The sequence below is a fragment of the Parus major genome, chromosome 6 (assembly GCF_001522545.3).
Source record: "Parus major isolate Abel chromosome 6, Parus_major1.1, whole genome shotgun sequence".
NCBI lineage: Eukaryota > Metazoa > Chordata > Aves > Passeriformes > Paridae > Parus > Parus major.
Genome location: NC_031775.1, coordinates 18,171,312 through 18,185,170, shown reverse-complemented (window position 1 = coordinate 18,185,170; position 13,859 = coordinate 18,171,312). Strand labels below are relative to the sequence as shown.

Genomic DNA, 13,859 nt, shown 5'->3' with positions numbered 1-13,859 from the left:
TGCCAGGAGCCTCAGGAACCAGTACTGTGAAGTATGCATCCTAACAGATCAGAAACAGAGTTTATTGATTATTAACTGATTTATTGGCTGCTGCATTTCCTGGTGGTTTGAATTTCTTCCTCACTACACATCTTAAGGAGAGGGCAGAATGTGCCTCAGACTGTCCAGCACTCCCTGCTTGACATAGAACTTGATTGCTTTTTAGTATTTCTTTACAGAAATAAACCAATATCCCTAAGTCATCTTACAGCAATCAACTGCATCCATTTTCTGTGCAAAAGCTGAATGTGCTGTCTGGAAGCCATAAAAACATTGATGTCAAAAATTTCTTATAACATTGGGAGCACTAGAAATGCTTCAATTATTTACTTTATTTCCATGTTAGGGAGATGGTTATAATTTATGTTGTACCTCCACATTACTGCAGAACTATACCCCCAATTGTGGTTACTCTCTTCCAAAAGCCAAGGTCTACCTTGGGAAGCAGTGGACAGCAAAACCTCTGCACTGTCAGGAACCTCTGTCAGAGGCCATTGGAACCTCAGAACATTCCCAATTATGGGAATATGCCAGGGACAAGCATGAAAGAAGCTATTGCTAATATTGGCATGCTCAGTGGTCTGGAAACTTCCTTGATAACATGCATTAAATCAGATTGCAGAGTAATTCTTTCTGCAATCTGATTTTTAAGATTGTTTGAGTGTCTTGCTGTCCACACAGCCCTATTCAATTGCTGCAGAGAACAAGGTCAAAACTGTGCTTCCACACAAACTGCCTGTAGGCTGTTCTGGTTGGCTGGGAAACTGGGGCTGCCCTGACAAAATTGCATCCATTGAAGGCTGAAGGGAGAAGATCTGTCAGCAGACCCTCAGAAGAATTGCTGATTTCTCCCCCAAAGATGTACTGGTATCAGTTGGCAGCTAACTGCTCAGCTGAATTTTGCCCTGTGAGTCATCTGCTAAAAGAAAGCTGTTTCTTGGGAATTATTAACTTGATAAATCAAATTGCTGCTAACATAACTAAGGATCCCTTACTGGCATTGAGCTACTGCTTGTCACACTGTTGTGCTCTAATGGCAGTGAAGTGCCTGGAAAGCAATTTTATTGTTTACTCTTATGCCTGTGTAAATAGCTAATTTATCCTAATGACTGGATGGGACATAATTGGAAGTGAGTTTTCAAGGATGCAATATTCATATTAATTATGAGTGTGAACTGGCCATCAGGAAGACTCTTATCTGCTCCATCCTCTTAATGCTGGTAAACATCATTATCTTTTCTAATGAGCTGTGGTGACTGAGTGTAGCACTGTTCAGCTCTGCAAGTGTGATGTCTGGTTACCAAAACCACTTCCTTAGAGAGCTTCCAACAGATCAGAAACGCTTATGGGGACTTCCAGAGCTCCTGTACTTCCAAGATGTAATTAAGTTGTTTTTCCCCCTCCAAGGCTTATATCCCTGATAAGGGAGTGGCACTGGGGCAGGACAGCTGGATTTTGCTCACAGCTCTGTGCTTGTCTGTTCTCTGTGTGACCCTGGAGAAGTGGCTTTGCTTCTGTACAGCAGGGAACGAAAAAGGGCAGTGGTTGCAAGCCAAGGTGCTGACAGGGGTGTTGAAATGCCAACAGAACCTTGCCACAGGAAACCAGCAGTCTGCTGAAGCCAGCAAATGTTCCTGTGCTCTGCTGCTCAAAGAATAAGCACAGGGGGAAGAAAGGAAAGTCAAATCTCAGGACAAAAAATGCTTTTACACGGTGGAACTGTTGAACATTTCCATTGAGAGAACAAAAATATTCTGTAGCACAGACCCTATGAAATCCATAAAATACTACTGCAGAAAGAACATTAGAAGTTGCAGCATACTGTTGGCTTATTGTTGCTCTTGCCTTTGTTGAAAGAAATTTAAATATTTCATTGTATAGCTTTTCAACTCAGAAAGTAACCACTTGGTTCATCGTGACCATGTTGCCTTCCAGACCTCATTCAGCTCCTGGGCTGTGGTTTGATACGTTTGCAAGTGAAAAATAACTATGGAAAAAGTTAATCATGGTTGAAGCAATTTCTTTTTTTTTATTAATGCAAGCACATCCAGTCAAACACAGAATATCCTGCTTTATGGTACAGCTTTATATTTAGCATTTCAGCTCAGAATAGCAAAACACGGTATTTAAGGAATGTATCAAACTTAGGGAGGAAAAATAAAAGGGAACCAATGTAGATACTGCATGGATTTCAAGTATATACTTGGACTGATTGAAGTGCACATTCATGTGAAAGCTCTTTTATACATTTACAGAAAGTGTTCTAAAATTGAATTTCAAATATATATTTTTTTCTTAAATTTTAAGCATCCCTTTTAAACTTCAGTTACATAAACAAAGCTGATATACAATCCCTCGTATAGTGTCCGACAATGTTACTAGCTAGAACATCTCTGAAAGTGCAAAACACTGTAATAATACAGTATAAATATTCTTTACTGGAATCCAGGGCTGAAGGCCAGTACTTCAGCACAGGAAAAATAGCAGCAGGTCATAAGAATTATCCCTTCCCCTTTCCTGGGCTATTCTTGTTAACAGTTAATATTCTACTTCTTCCTTCCTCGTGGTGTAACTTGCTTTTGTTTCTCTTTGATGCCAGTGCTATGGGAATATCGAAATGTTGATTTGTCTCCCTTCCTTACATCAACTTACTCCTCTAATTATTAGTATTTGTCAAGGGGGATGTGAAAGAGGGAAAGCTTTGTAATTTTTCACCGTGCTCCAGGGCCAATGGAGCAAATTTCTGCTAAGTGCTCTCAGCTGCTGCATCAAAGAGTGGCACTGCTCTTGGCTGTAGGCACTCGAGCAAGGAGAGTCTGCTGGACTGCAGCACACCAGACCCCCAGTCCAGCAAGTCTGGCCCCTTCTTCAACAGAAGGCAGAATAAGATAAACCCCATCTACCTAGAGCTGGTCATTTTTAAAGAAGTCCTTGCAGAGGTTCTCTGCAAGGCTCTGTTTGTGAGGCTGTAACCACTGTCACCTTCAGAGCGACTGTTTTTATTTTTTGTTCTTGCTTTTTTTTTTTTTTAAGAACAAAAAAAAAAACCAACAACAAAAAACAAAAAGGAAAACCCAGTCTAATTATCTGGCTCAATTTATTATCTTATCTTATCTTATATTCAGCCCTCAAGCCTTCAGAGGAAAAATTACTGGAAAAGAAAAGTAGGCATTTGTGGGTAATAATTTGTTCATTAGACAAAATAATTTTTAATCCGAGCCTGTTTGTTTTTCTTTCCTAACTCAGAGATCAGTTGACAAAAATCCTAACAGTAAAAATACTGTTTTCATTTCTCCCTGGAAATGAATACCTTAAACTTAACAGAAACTCTTCAGGTACTTAGTCAAATTAGGTGTAAGCTCAATACTAAAAGGAGAAATTATAAATGGCAAGCATCAGTGGGTTTGCAGATCACCTCTAATTTTGGTACTGACCTGTTCAAAGGTTTGACTAATTTCTTAGAGTGTTTGCCCTTAGATTTCAATGAGAGCTGTCCCAGACAGTTAATCATGGCTTGCAAAAAACTAGAAAAACTTACATTCTTAGTTGGTCTTTGTTTTAATTGTCTGTAAGTGCAGAATACACTTTTTAAAGGAACCAGTGGAATTAAATAACCAATTCACAGAGACCATGAACTCTTCTTAAACCTCTTATGAAACTTAAGCCTTAATTTCAAATGGGACATCTGAGTTTACTTCCCTTTCCCATGCTGATTTTTTTGTTTTCCAAAAATTCTTTTTAAAAAAGCATATTAGGCCTGTTTTGCAGAGATTATAATCTAGGTTAGACATTCTTCTCTTCAAACAAAACAAAACAAAAAATTCCCTGATTTTTCAAAAGGAAAACACAAACTATTCTGACAGCCAGAATGTAAAGGATAGTTCCCAGAAGTATTAAAACTTAGACATGTGTGCATCACCACGTGAGCACACACACATACACACAAACACACAGACCCCAGCAGTTACCCCCTCTTATCTCTTTAAATCATGTAACAAAAATAGGTTTGCTGCACCATCAGTGTCACAGGCAGGCATACTCTACTTCATGTGCCGTCATTCTCCACTTTATTTAAAAAGTACATTGTAGCTGGTTTGGAGACATCCATATTTTTATTTCCCTTACTTCCAGCCCAGTCAGAAGGTACAACTACACAAGCTCAGTACCTTGTAAGGCACTATTTGCTGATGGAGGAGAGGAACAAACACTTGTGAACAAATCTGTGAACAATTCTGCTGATTGGAAGGAGACCCTTGGTTTCAAAGCTAGGGAGACATACTGAGTGTTCTGGAGGATACTGGTCCAATGGGGTATTTAACCTGAACACTGGCTTCAGTTAGGATGTGTGTTTTAATTTGCATTTCTTTTGGTGGAAGTAATAAAAAATAAAAATTTGGATGCTGATAGAATAAGATACCATCTCCCATGATACATTTCATCTCTGAGAACAGGGCCCTGCCCTTGTATTTAAAATAAAAAACCAAAACCCTTCAGTAAGTGCCTTAAGGTTGACATGTGAAATATTTACCACATTTTATTTCATAAAAGTTACTGTATATACAAAACAGACCTCATCCAGTGAGGTCTTTCTTAGCTCAGTCCAAGTCTTTCATTCAGGTTGTAAAAACATGTCCATTAGATGTGCTTCAAAGTCTGCAAATCTGATCCAAAAAGCTCAGGCTCTATTAAGCAGAGTTGTCCTAAAAGACGAAGCAATAAAAAAATAAAATTATCTTTTCTATCGCAACAAAAAGTTTTTAATTTTTGGCAATAGATCTATCTGGGATCATTAGCTGACAGCCTCTTTTCAAGGGATAGGTTTTCAACTGCTAGAAACTGGAATAAATCTGTGCATTTCAATAAAGATGCTGACATTAAATGTCATGATGAAAATTTAACTTGCATATAACATGCCCTCTGGATGAGCTCAGGCATGTAACATGTGTTATATGTCTGTCATCCTAAAGCACTGCAGGCTGAACAGTGCTGGATTTAATGCAAGGTGCATTGCACAGGGGTCATAATGAAAAGCTCCCATGGACATCCTTGGAAGTGTTGGGATCAGTGGGAACCTGTGTCCTGTCCAGGACAATAAAGTCCTAATGTGCCTCGACAGAGCTCAGGCCATGCAGGTTTTGTTCATCCTGTGTCTGGTACAGATACGTTAGACCTTGTGCTTAGCACCATTCACAGATCTCTCTGCCTCGGCCTCAGTACTGGAAAAGTTCTGATTAATTGATCTCATCATGTACACAGGAGGGGTGCTTCCCATTCTCAGAAGGATGAGGAGTCCTTGAGACTTTATCCCTTGGGCTAGGCTGACAATTAGAGTACTCCTAGAAATTGTCATCCTTTTATATGATTTGTAAGAGCATAGCTGTGATGAGAGCACTTTCTTAGTATCTCTATAGGTTTGCTCCCCTGAGAAAATCATGTCTGAACACTATACTACAAATGAAGATTATTTTACTGTATTTGATTGCCTAAACAAAGGATATTCTCTTTCACAGTCCCAGCAGTGATCTTGCAGCCTCAACGGATCTAGCTGGAAAAGCTGATCAAAAAAAGTATCAAAATCCAAGCCCCACTGATTTTTTTCAGATTGAAATTTTGAAAGAGAAAGAACTGTATTATGTTTTTAAGCTATGCAAATAAGACAGAAGAAGCTGATGGTTACATGCCTCTGTGTGTCTGCAGAAAGACTCATATTCTGAGGAAGCTTCATACCTGAGTGTTTTCCAGCTGTCTTTTTCCATGTGGTTTTCTGGACCTTCACTTTCAAAGGATGCAATGAACAGAGCTGGTAAAAAAAAAAGCAGTAACAATCAGATATGTGAGTTCTTTACCTGAGAAATAAAATCTAAGAGTTACAATATAGCAGATATAACTTGGTAGTCTTCACTATGAATATTGTTCTCATCAGAAGCCAAGGCAAGTGGTAACACTTAGAAAATTACTAATAAAATATGGTTTTGCATGTAGATATTTTTCATCTGCAGATTTTGTATTTTAACACGTAGAAAGACTCACTAGAATGTTCAACAAAAGATTTTACCTTCTTCACTATAAATAGGTGCTGTGAGTAGGTAGGTCTGGATTTTCTTGTCTTTTTCAAAAGGACACTCAACCTGCTTCCATGTCAGAAAATCATGAATCTGTCTTGAAATTTCCCAGAACTTCTGCATGAAGTAATTAAAAAAGTATTATTAAAGTAGTATTTGTTTTATTTGAAATATTAGTTCATTTTTATTTCAGAGCCTCTCAGTCTTATTTATGCTGCTTTTCTTATTGTCCCTTATTCAGACTGACATGGAATTGGTCACAGCAACAACCTGACAGAATTCAAGAGGTATTTGGACAATGCTCTCAGGCACATGGTGGACTCTTGGGGGTGGTTCTGTGCAGGGCTGGGAGCTGAGTTTGGTGATCCCTGTGGGTGCCTTCCAGCTCTGCATATTCTGGGATTCCTTGTTATCCTATCTTCTTATGGCTCCCTTCATTTTCCCCTCTTGCTGCTAGTTCCTTATCTGCTGCCAGCCTCAAGTTTAGAACAGCCAACCATCTGATCTTTTGCCTTCAATTTTTTTCATCATCAACCACTCCTTCCTGTATAATAGTGCCTGTTTTCTGTGTTGAGTGTCTAAGGTCCTGTGACTGGAACTGGACAGTAAATAGCTTCTTTGTTTTACTTTTTACATTTCCAAACTTCAGTTTTAATGAAATGTGACATACCTGATCTTTTCATAATTTTAACACTTTAAATTTAGGAAATCACAGTAACATACAGAAACATTTAGATATCCTTTCCTTCCTAGGATTTTAAGAAATCTGTAATTGCTTAGGGTTTGCCCTGTATCTTCTGTGTGCCCCCCTCCACTTACACAGCCTTAATGATGACAAAAAAATTTTGCCAAGAAGTGCTTCAGATGGACTGTGTTCACTTGGACATGCACGTTTATTAATTGGGGAGAGAGACCCCAGAAGCTGTAGAACCTCCCTTGTAGACCTGATAAAACCATTTGCTGGTTATGTGTCATGTTTATAGCCAGCGAAACCAATGAGGTGAAATCAGCTAAGGCTGATGACTCAGGCTTAAGTTACCTATAAAATCAGATGTGATGGTTTGCTGCCACGGAAAAGCCACTGCTGGCTTTCCCAGAATTTGGTTCAAACCAACTGCTCTGGATAATGGCACCACTTGGTCCGGATCACTCGAGCACTGAGGGAATGTGTAATGGAATGAGCTAGAAGCCAAACGCTTGCAGGGCAGCAGGCTGAAGTGGCAGTGCAGTTTCTGCAGCAGCAGAGTCCCACCTTGAAGTTTATCTGCCCGTTGGGCAGGCGGTTGGTGTGTATCTTGTGCAGGAAGTAGATGTCCTTGATGAAGAGGTTGAACACCGGGATGACGATTTTCTCGCGGTTGCTGTTGGCAGTCTGGGAGCGCTGCGCCGCTCCTTGCAGGGCTGTGCGGTAATTGCAGAAGTTGCTGGATGGGTCCATGTGGTGCTGTTTTTATAGAGGGGGGGAAAGGCAGTCAAGTAATCCACGTCTCCTAAAAACTAAAAGCTTTGCTCTAACCATCAGTTTATTCTTTGTAACTTCATTTGGTCCCTTTTTAAATTTTCACTGTAGGGAGCCTTTATACTGATCAGGTCTGGGTGCAGGTCTTTACAACTTCTGCCTTGCTAGAAAGGAGGGTTCTGCACTGGCTTTGCATCTATTCCATTAACAAACCAAAAGGAAATCATAAATGACTGTCTGGGGGGGGAAAACAAAATCCTTCACTGTCACCTCTGTTTCTGGTGAGGGTTTCAATTAGGTTTTGTTTCCACGCAGGTCTCCACCAGGTGGAGTCCTCTAATCAGTTTTAAGGGCAGCATTCACTGGAGTGGAAACTACCTTGAAGCTAAACCAGCAAAATTACACTAGGAAGAAATAATCTAGAGAGAGCTGGCATTCAGTTCTCTTTGCAGACAAGTAAAGAATCTGAAACAGAGGAAAGATTCTCATAATGTTTATGTGCTGCTGACCACTGACAGAGGTGTCTCCTCTCCAACACAGTAATTAGCAGAGATTTGGATGAAACTATTTTGGCAGATTTCTGTGTAAAGTCCAAACTTTATACATACCTCTAAAACATCAAATTTGGCTGTTTTGACCTTGGACCAGGTTTTCTTTAACCGTGCCACAGGGCTCAAGTTCATGCCAGCTGAACACAGGGAGAGAGGAGACAAAGAAACAACTGAGTAAAAAAAAATACAGGGCTAATGTAACTGGGCTTATGGATCCACACCACACATTCTGGAAGGTGTTTCAGCTTGACAGTCAGAAGCTGCAGCTAAAGCTCACCCACCCACACATTAATCTGTCACTGGCAGACGCTGTCCCTGTGGAAGTGTGCATGCTGGAAGTGTGGTCGGCCAATTCAGGGTTGGTGTGGGCGTGGTCTTGCCAGTCAGGCTGTAAAATGGAGTGCCTTTTGCCATCTGTGTTAAGGATACTCACAGATAATAGCCATCATTGAGTTGAAGTTTCCAATGTTGAAGCATTCTCTTGCCACATCAATGAAAAATTCCACCATTCTTGTACGCTGCTTTTTCTTTACAATCTGGAGAAAAACCCAAGAGGAAAGGGATTATCTGAATTTTGGATAGGATGTCCAGCCAAAGGCACTGTAGCAGGTTCAGTGAATAGACATTTCAAGACTTTGTCCAGATAAATCTTAATATAGGCCTCAGGATTTTTTGTTAAGATTAATTTTTAATAAAATAGCAGAAGTATTTGGGGTGACTACCAATTACTTGTGTAGTTCTGGGGGAGTGCACATCTTTGTTTATACAAAAAAAGTCCATGGCTTAGGCAATTCTGCATAAACAAGCTGGACACTTTCAGCAATTTCCTATTACTGGAAAAGGAAGATAACATGATGCTGCTATCAGAATATATGCAAAACATTTAAACCTCTCAAGAAGAGGGGAAAGCATAGGACAGATTTAAGATCAGGGTCATGGAACCTAAATGTGAGAGAAAGCAACTGCCACATCCTGCTTTTCTCGTTCTGCTGCATGTACTCCTAAATGACCTGTTGAGAGCAGGCAGTGATAATGAGCAAATATACAAATTCCCACTCACACAAACATGCACAGGATCAAGCAACTGATGCTGAACACCTCATCTCCAAATTCTTTTACAAACTGCAAAGCAAAATTAATTATTGCCTGGATTGCATTCATTCATGAAAGTATTTTCCCTGCTTAAGCCTAAAAGTTCTGTCTGGCTGATATAATAATGGCTCCTAAGCAGTGACTGCAGACTCTCTGACCTAAGTACTTGAGTTTCTGTCATATCAAAAGAAAATTCCAGTAGTGGAAGGCCTGGCTTAGCCCTCAGTGTGCTAAAACCTTTCTTTGATGATTTACTAAATGTATGAGCCCTACCAGCCAGCTCTGGAAGAGTCTTGGTGTGCCTCTGCAATACATTTCTGAGAGCAGGAAATCTCAAGAGATTAGGATCAGTACACTGGACTTCATGAACATACAGCAGGCACTGGGATTTTTACTGACCAAGCAGGAATAGGGAAAAAAAATTCCCATTTGCTAGAACTGGAATTAATAGAAATATTAAAAGAATAATAATAAGATAAAAAGAGAACACACGTGCAAAAAAAAAAAAAAAGTTTTCTGGGGCAGTACACCTGCCATTTCTTTGCCTATTATATGACAGAAGTTACCTTAACCTATAGTAAGGTTATTCTCCCTCTTATATATTTTTTAAAAAACTTTCCAGCAATCCACTTTCTTTTCAGGTTTTAAAGAAAGCTTATTCTTGATTTTTTTCTACAATGAATATTGTATGAATAAAATTAATGAATATAAAAAATTAATGTATCACAGTGCTAATCTCATCTAAATGCAGTGAAAGGACAGCTGTTTATAGGTAAATCTGCATTTAAAGATCCTGAAGAAATCTTTTGATGTATTTAAAAAAAGATAAATCCAAAAGAGCTGCTCAGTCCACACAAGTTCCCCTTCACTGCATGACTAATGCAGCTGCACAAAATTAGAGAATATATGCAAAGTCAAACATAGCCTTGAACTCTTAACCATAAGAGCATGCAATTAATTTAATGCTTAAATAATGCTATTATCTTTAATTGCACTGCTAATGTTTAAATCTCATTTAGACTACTGCCTGCCTCTTGTCCTTAAGGCCAGGATCCCTTTGCTGTCTTGTTTTCTATGAATACCTACCCGACAAATCTCTGTAGCCACCAGCATGCTGAGACAATTGAACCAATTGTCATAGGCCTCCAAATTATAGGTTTTGGTCACATCACTTCGGCACTGTAAGAGAACAAGTCACATATCAAACCTCTCCTGTATCATGATAAAGTCAAAGTTTACCAAAGGATAAACTTCTTTTCATATCTTGACAAAATCTCATTGCACATGTTTTAAGGCATGAGCTTAAAAAAGCTTGGAAAATGTCAGTCTTTCTTGCACAGGGTATACTCAAATTATGGAGTATTATTCTTTACTCTGGTTCATCTGTGTTCCTTTTTCCCTCTGTACAACTTTTTGTACCTTGTGATTATCCAGGGAGTCCATGTGGCTGACAATCTGCATCAGATCCTCTGGGTAAATGTTGCTCACCCTTTCCTGTGTTTGGAGAGAGGAGAGATTGTCATTGTACAGACAAACAGAGAGTTCTGTAAAAAAAAAATCAAAGTTAGGAGAACATTTTGGTAACTTCATCTTCCTACAGTGTAGATGTGCAAGGTTCTTTTATCAGTGTACCTAACTGGTCTTGTTCATTACTTGACTTGATATTATTTTATTAAAACACTGGAAGCTTTCAGTGAAGCCATAGCAAAATTCATCTTGATGAGTATATTAATATTTAGTAAATGGAAACCAGAATACCCCACCCCAATCAGTGTCTCACCAGTTCGATGTAGGTCAGCTGCTGTGCCAGGATCAGAGGGTCACAGCACACACTCAGGATGTCCTTTTGAGTTGACTGGGGCTTGGTTTTGAGGATGGTGCCCTTGTCAGTAACAGGCTGACGGAATTTCTCTCTGATTTCCTGGAATTGGCTCCGTGCGGAGAGAGCCATCAGGAGATTCTGTGTCATCTGGCTAATGATCTTTTTCACTGTTCCATTTTCCTAAGCAGAAGGGAGAAACAACTGCTGAAAACCTTTAGCTCTTGCAGACATGGATCACCAGAGAATTTCTGCCTGGGAAAAATAAATGCCTATTATCCATTTTCTTTCATCTCTTCTGAGCTGATCATTCTGTGACAAATGACCTTGTCCTAAATACCCACACAACTCCATAATGACACTGTTCTGCCTGCCTTCCCAGCTCTGCTTTGCTTGGCTGGCTGCTCTGCTCCTTTGGGTAGTGCCCCATTTCAGAGGCATCCATGTCAGCAGCTGGAGTGGGCATGTGAAAGGTGCTGGAGTTGCTTGCACAAGGCTTCCTGGCACCTTGTGCACCAAATGCCAAAAGCTCTTATTCTGATCAGACCCACTGATGAATCCAGTCTGTCTAGCCCAAGCAGAATCCAGGAAATTCACATTATGTCCAGGAATATACCCCTCAAATATCCTATCTTAGCTCTGAACAGCTACAGCATCCAAATATTTATATAAGAGCACAATATACATCATGTTCTTGGACAACTAAAATGCCTTTCCTGTTTATCATGTGCAGATTTTAAACATAAGATTTGTAAGGATTCATTGAAAGGCAAAGCCTCAGGAACACAATCCATCTGCTCACTGTTTTGACAACTAAGGTGATTTTTTTTTCTACCATTGTGTCCTATAGACATTTTTCTGAGATCACCCCCAAACAGCTAATTTGATTGCTTTCCTACTCCTCCATCCTCTCTGCTATTGCTGTAAGTGACCCACGTTTCTTCTGCTGCTCAGAAAATTAATTCAACCAGACAGTCCTTTTCCTCACAGCATCTCTCTCTTACTTTCATGCAAATTACTTTTCTTGAAGTTAAGCACAAGGGTCACTTCTGCCAGTCAAAGGGACACGCTAGAAAGAGCTGCAATGAGTCTGTGAGTGTTCAAAGGAGCCACGAATGTGCAGCGATGACTGGAATTACGTAGCAGATGTGAGAGAGGACTACCAAATACTTGTCTATTGCCTCTTATAATTAAGCAATAATGGTGTCAGAATGGTGCTTTACAAGGCAATAATCTGACTCCCAAGTGAAATCAAATGAAAAGCTGAAGGCAGTGTAGCTCATCTTGAGGCTGGATTACTGCTGAACAGCAGCTGTCTGGAGTCATTTCTGATACTGTGCTACAAGTGTTCAGAAATGCCAAGGGAGCCTGGTGGAGGGGACTAAAACAAAGCAGAATTCTCCTCTCTGTTATGCTGAGCTTTCCACTGTGAATGGTTTGCCTTCAGCCACTGTGTTTGACTTGCCCACGTGTCTGGAAGGAAGCAGACTTGCTGGTAGGATTGCAGAAAATGACACTTGAAGATAGGTGAGAGTATTGCAGATATTATGTAAAAGTAAAAACAAACTCAGACATGAAAAGGTATGGCTTCCTTAAGCTATTAGGAATTATTAACATCTTAGTGCTTAGACAAATGTCCTTAAGAGTTTTAGCAGTTTTCTTTCATCACTAGTTTTACCCTAATTTTCCCTACAACTTTGGAAGATAAGTCACTGACTGTACAATGATTTGTACTTCTTTGAGTTCATTTTTACGAACTTTGGGGTGCAATCCTGGCTGTAGCTTTAGCTGTTTGGTATGCTGCTATCACCAGCACAACACCTGACTGCTTTGTATGAGTTCTCAGTTGACTTTCTACCTTATGCAAGGAGAACAGTGTCCTAAGGGGATTTGAAAAAGTTTTACAGTACAAAATAAACCCCCAGCCTTTACCATAATTCCATGCTGAAGCATAGTATGGGGGGTTATTCGGTGTGCTAACAAAAACTTAGAGTGAGAGCTGCTTTTTGTTAGTGTCAAATTAGTATTTCCTAGGGGTCAGAAGAGGCACAGCTCTTTGTTGATGAACCTTGATTGGTAGCCTTGTTAAGGGGGTAAATGAGGTGGAGCTGTAATTAATGGATGCCATCAGATGCCTCAGACACCACAGCACTGAGCCATTCCATGAAGATGGGTTTTTTTCAAATTACAATTATTCATATATAAGAGTGGGAAGGAAGGGGAAGAAGAAGAAAGGGCACAACTTCTTTCTAGTTCAAAGTAACAGACAAATAAGATAGAGAAGCTAAATAAAGCCTCTGCTAAGTCCCCTTTCACAGTGCTATCTCTGCCAACATCCACTCCTTTGCCTGCAAAGAGAAGAGTCCTAGTTCCTCTTCCCCTCCTCCTGAGGCACTGACATTCTCATCCAGCACCCACATAAACATCTTTGCTGATGCAACAAAACCAACGCACTTCCTTCTGAGGACTTGGTAACACCTCACTCTATTGTCCTGTCCCTGACTCATGCCGTGCTGTCAAACCTGTTGCTCCTCATTTTTTCTCTACTTGAATCAACAAAAGCAGTAATACAACTGTCGTTCTGGTTCCTCCTAATTGTTCTCAGAAATATCTTGGAGTTGTGGGTTTAAAAATAGTAAGAAGCTCCTCCTTCTGCATAAGTAAAACTTCACATTTATACAAACACTTTACAACTTGTAATTCTCTTGCAGTTCTTGTACCCTTCCTTCTGGCTATTGCTGTTAACAGTGGCTTTCTCAATGAACAAAAATTGTAGGCTTTGTGAATGTTGGGAAAGAGTCAAAACTAACAAAAAAACCCCAACAACTCCCCCTCCC

At 39.9% G+C, this 13,859-nt stretch overlaps 1 protein-coding gene across 6 annotated transcripts in view; it reads right to left on the bottom strand.

Annotated features, from left to right (window-relative positions):
* Nucleotides 1-2,042: 2,042 nt before the first annotated feature.
* Nucleotides 2,043-13,859, bottom strand: part of RASGEF1A (RasGEF domain family member 1A) — a 155,759-nt gene continuing 143,942 nt past the window's right edge. For all 6 annotated transcript variants that reach the window (XM_015633204.2, XM_015633207.2, XM_015633205.2 and 3 more), the window contains 9 exons: nt 10,984-11,205; nt 10,623-10,697; nt 10,290-10,382; nt 8,545-8,647; nt 8,169-8,248; nt 7,354-7,545; nt 6,095-6,218; nt 5,767-5,839; nt 2,043-4,739 (listed from right to left, as the gene is read on the bottom strand). In XM_015633204.2, coding sequence (XP_015488690.1) covers nt 4,715-4,739; nt 5,767-5,839; nt 6,095-6,218; nt 7,354-7,545; nt 8,169-8,248; nt 8,545-8,647; nt 10,290-10,382; nt 10,623-10,697; nt 10,984-11,205 — 987 coding nt within the window. In that variant the 3' untranslated portion in view covers nt 2,043-4,714. The remainder of the gene's footprint in view (nt 4,740-5,766; nt 5,840-6,094; nt 6,219-7,353; nt 7,546-8,168; nt 8,249-8,544; nt 8,648-10,289; nt 10,383-10,622; nt 10,698-10,983; nt 11,206-13,859) is intronic.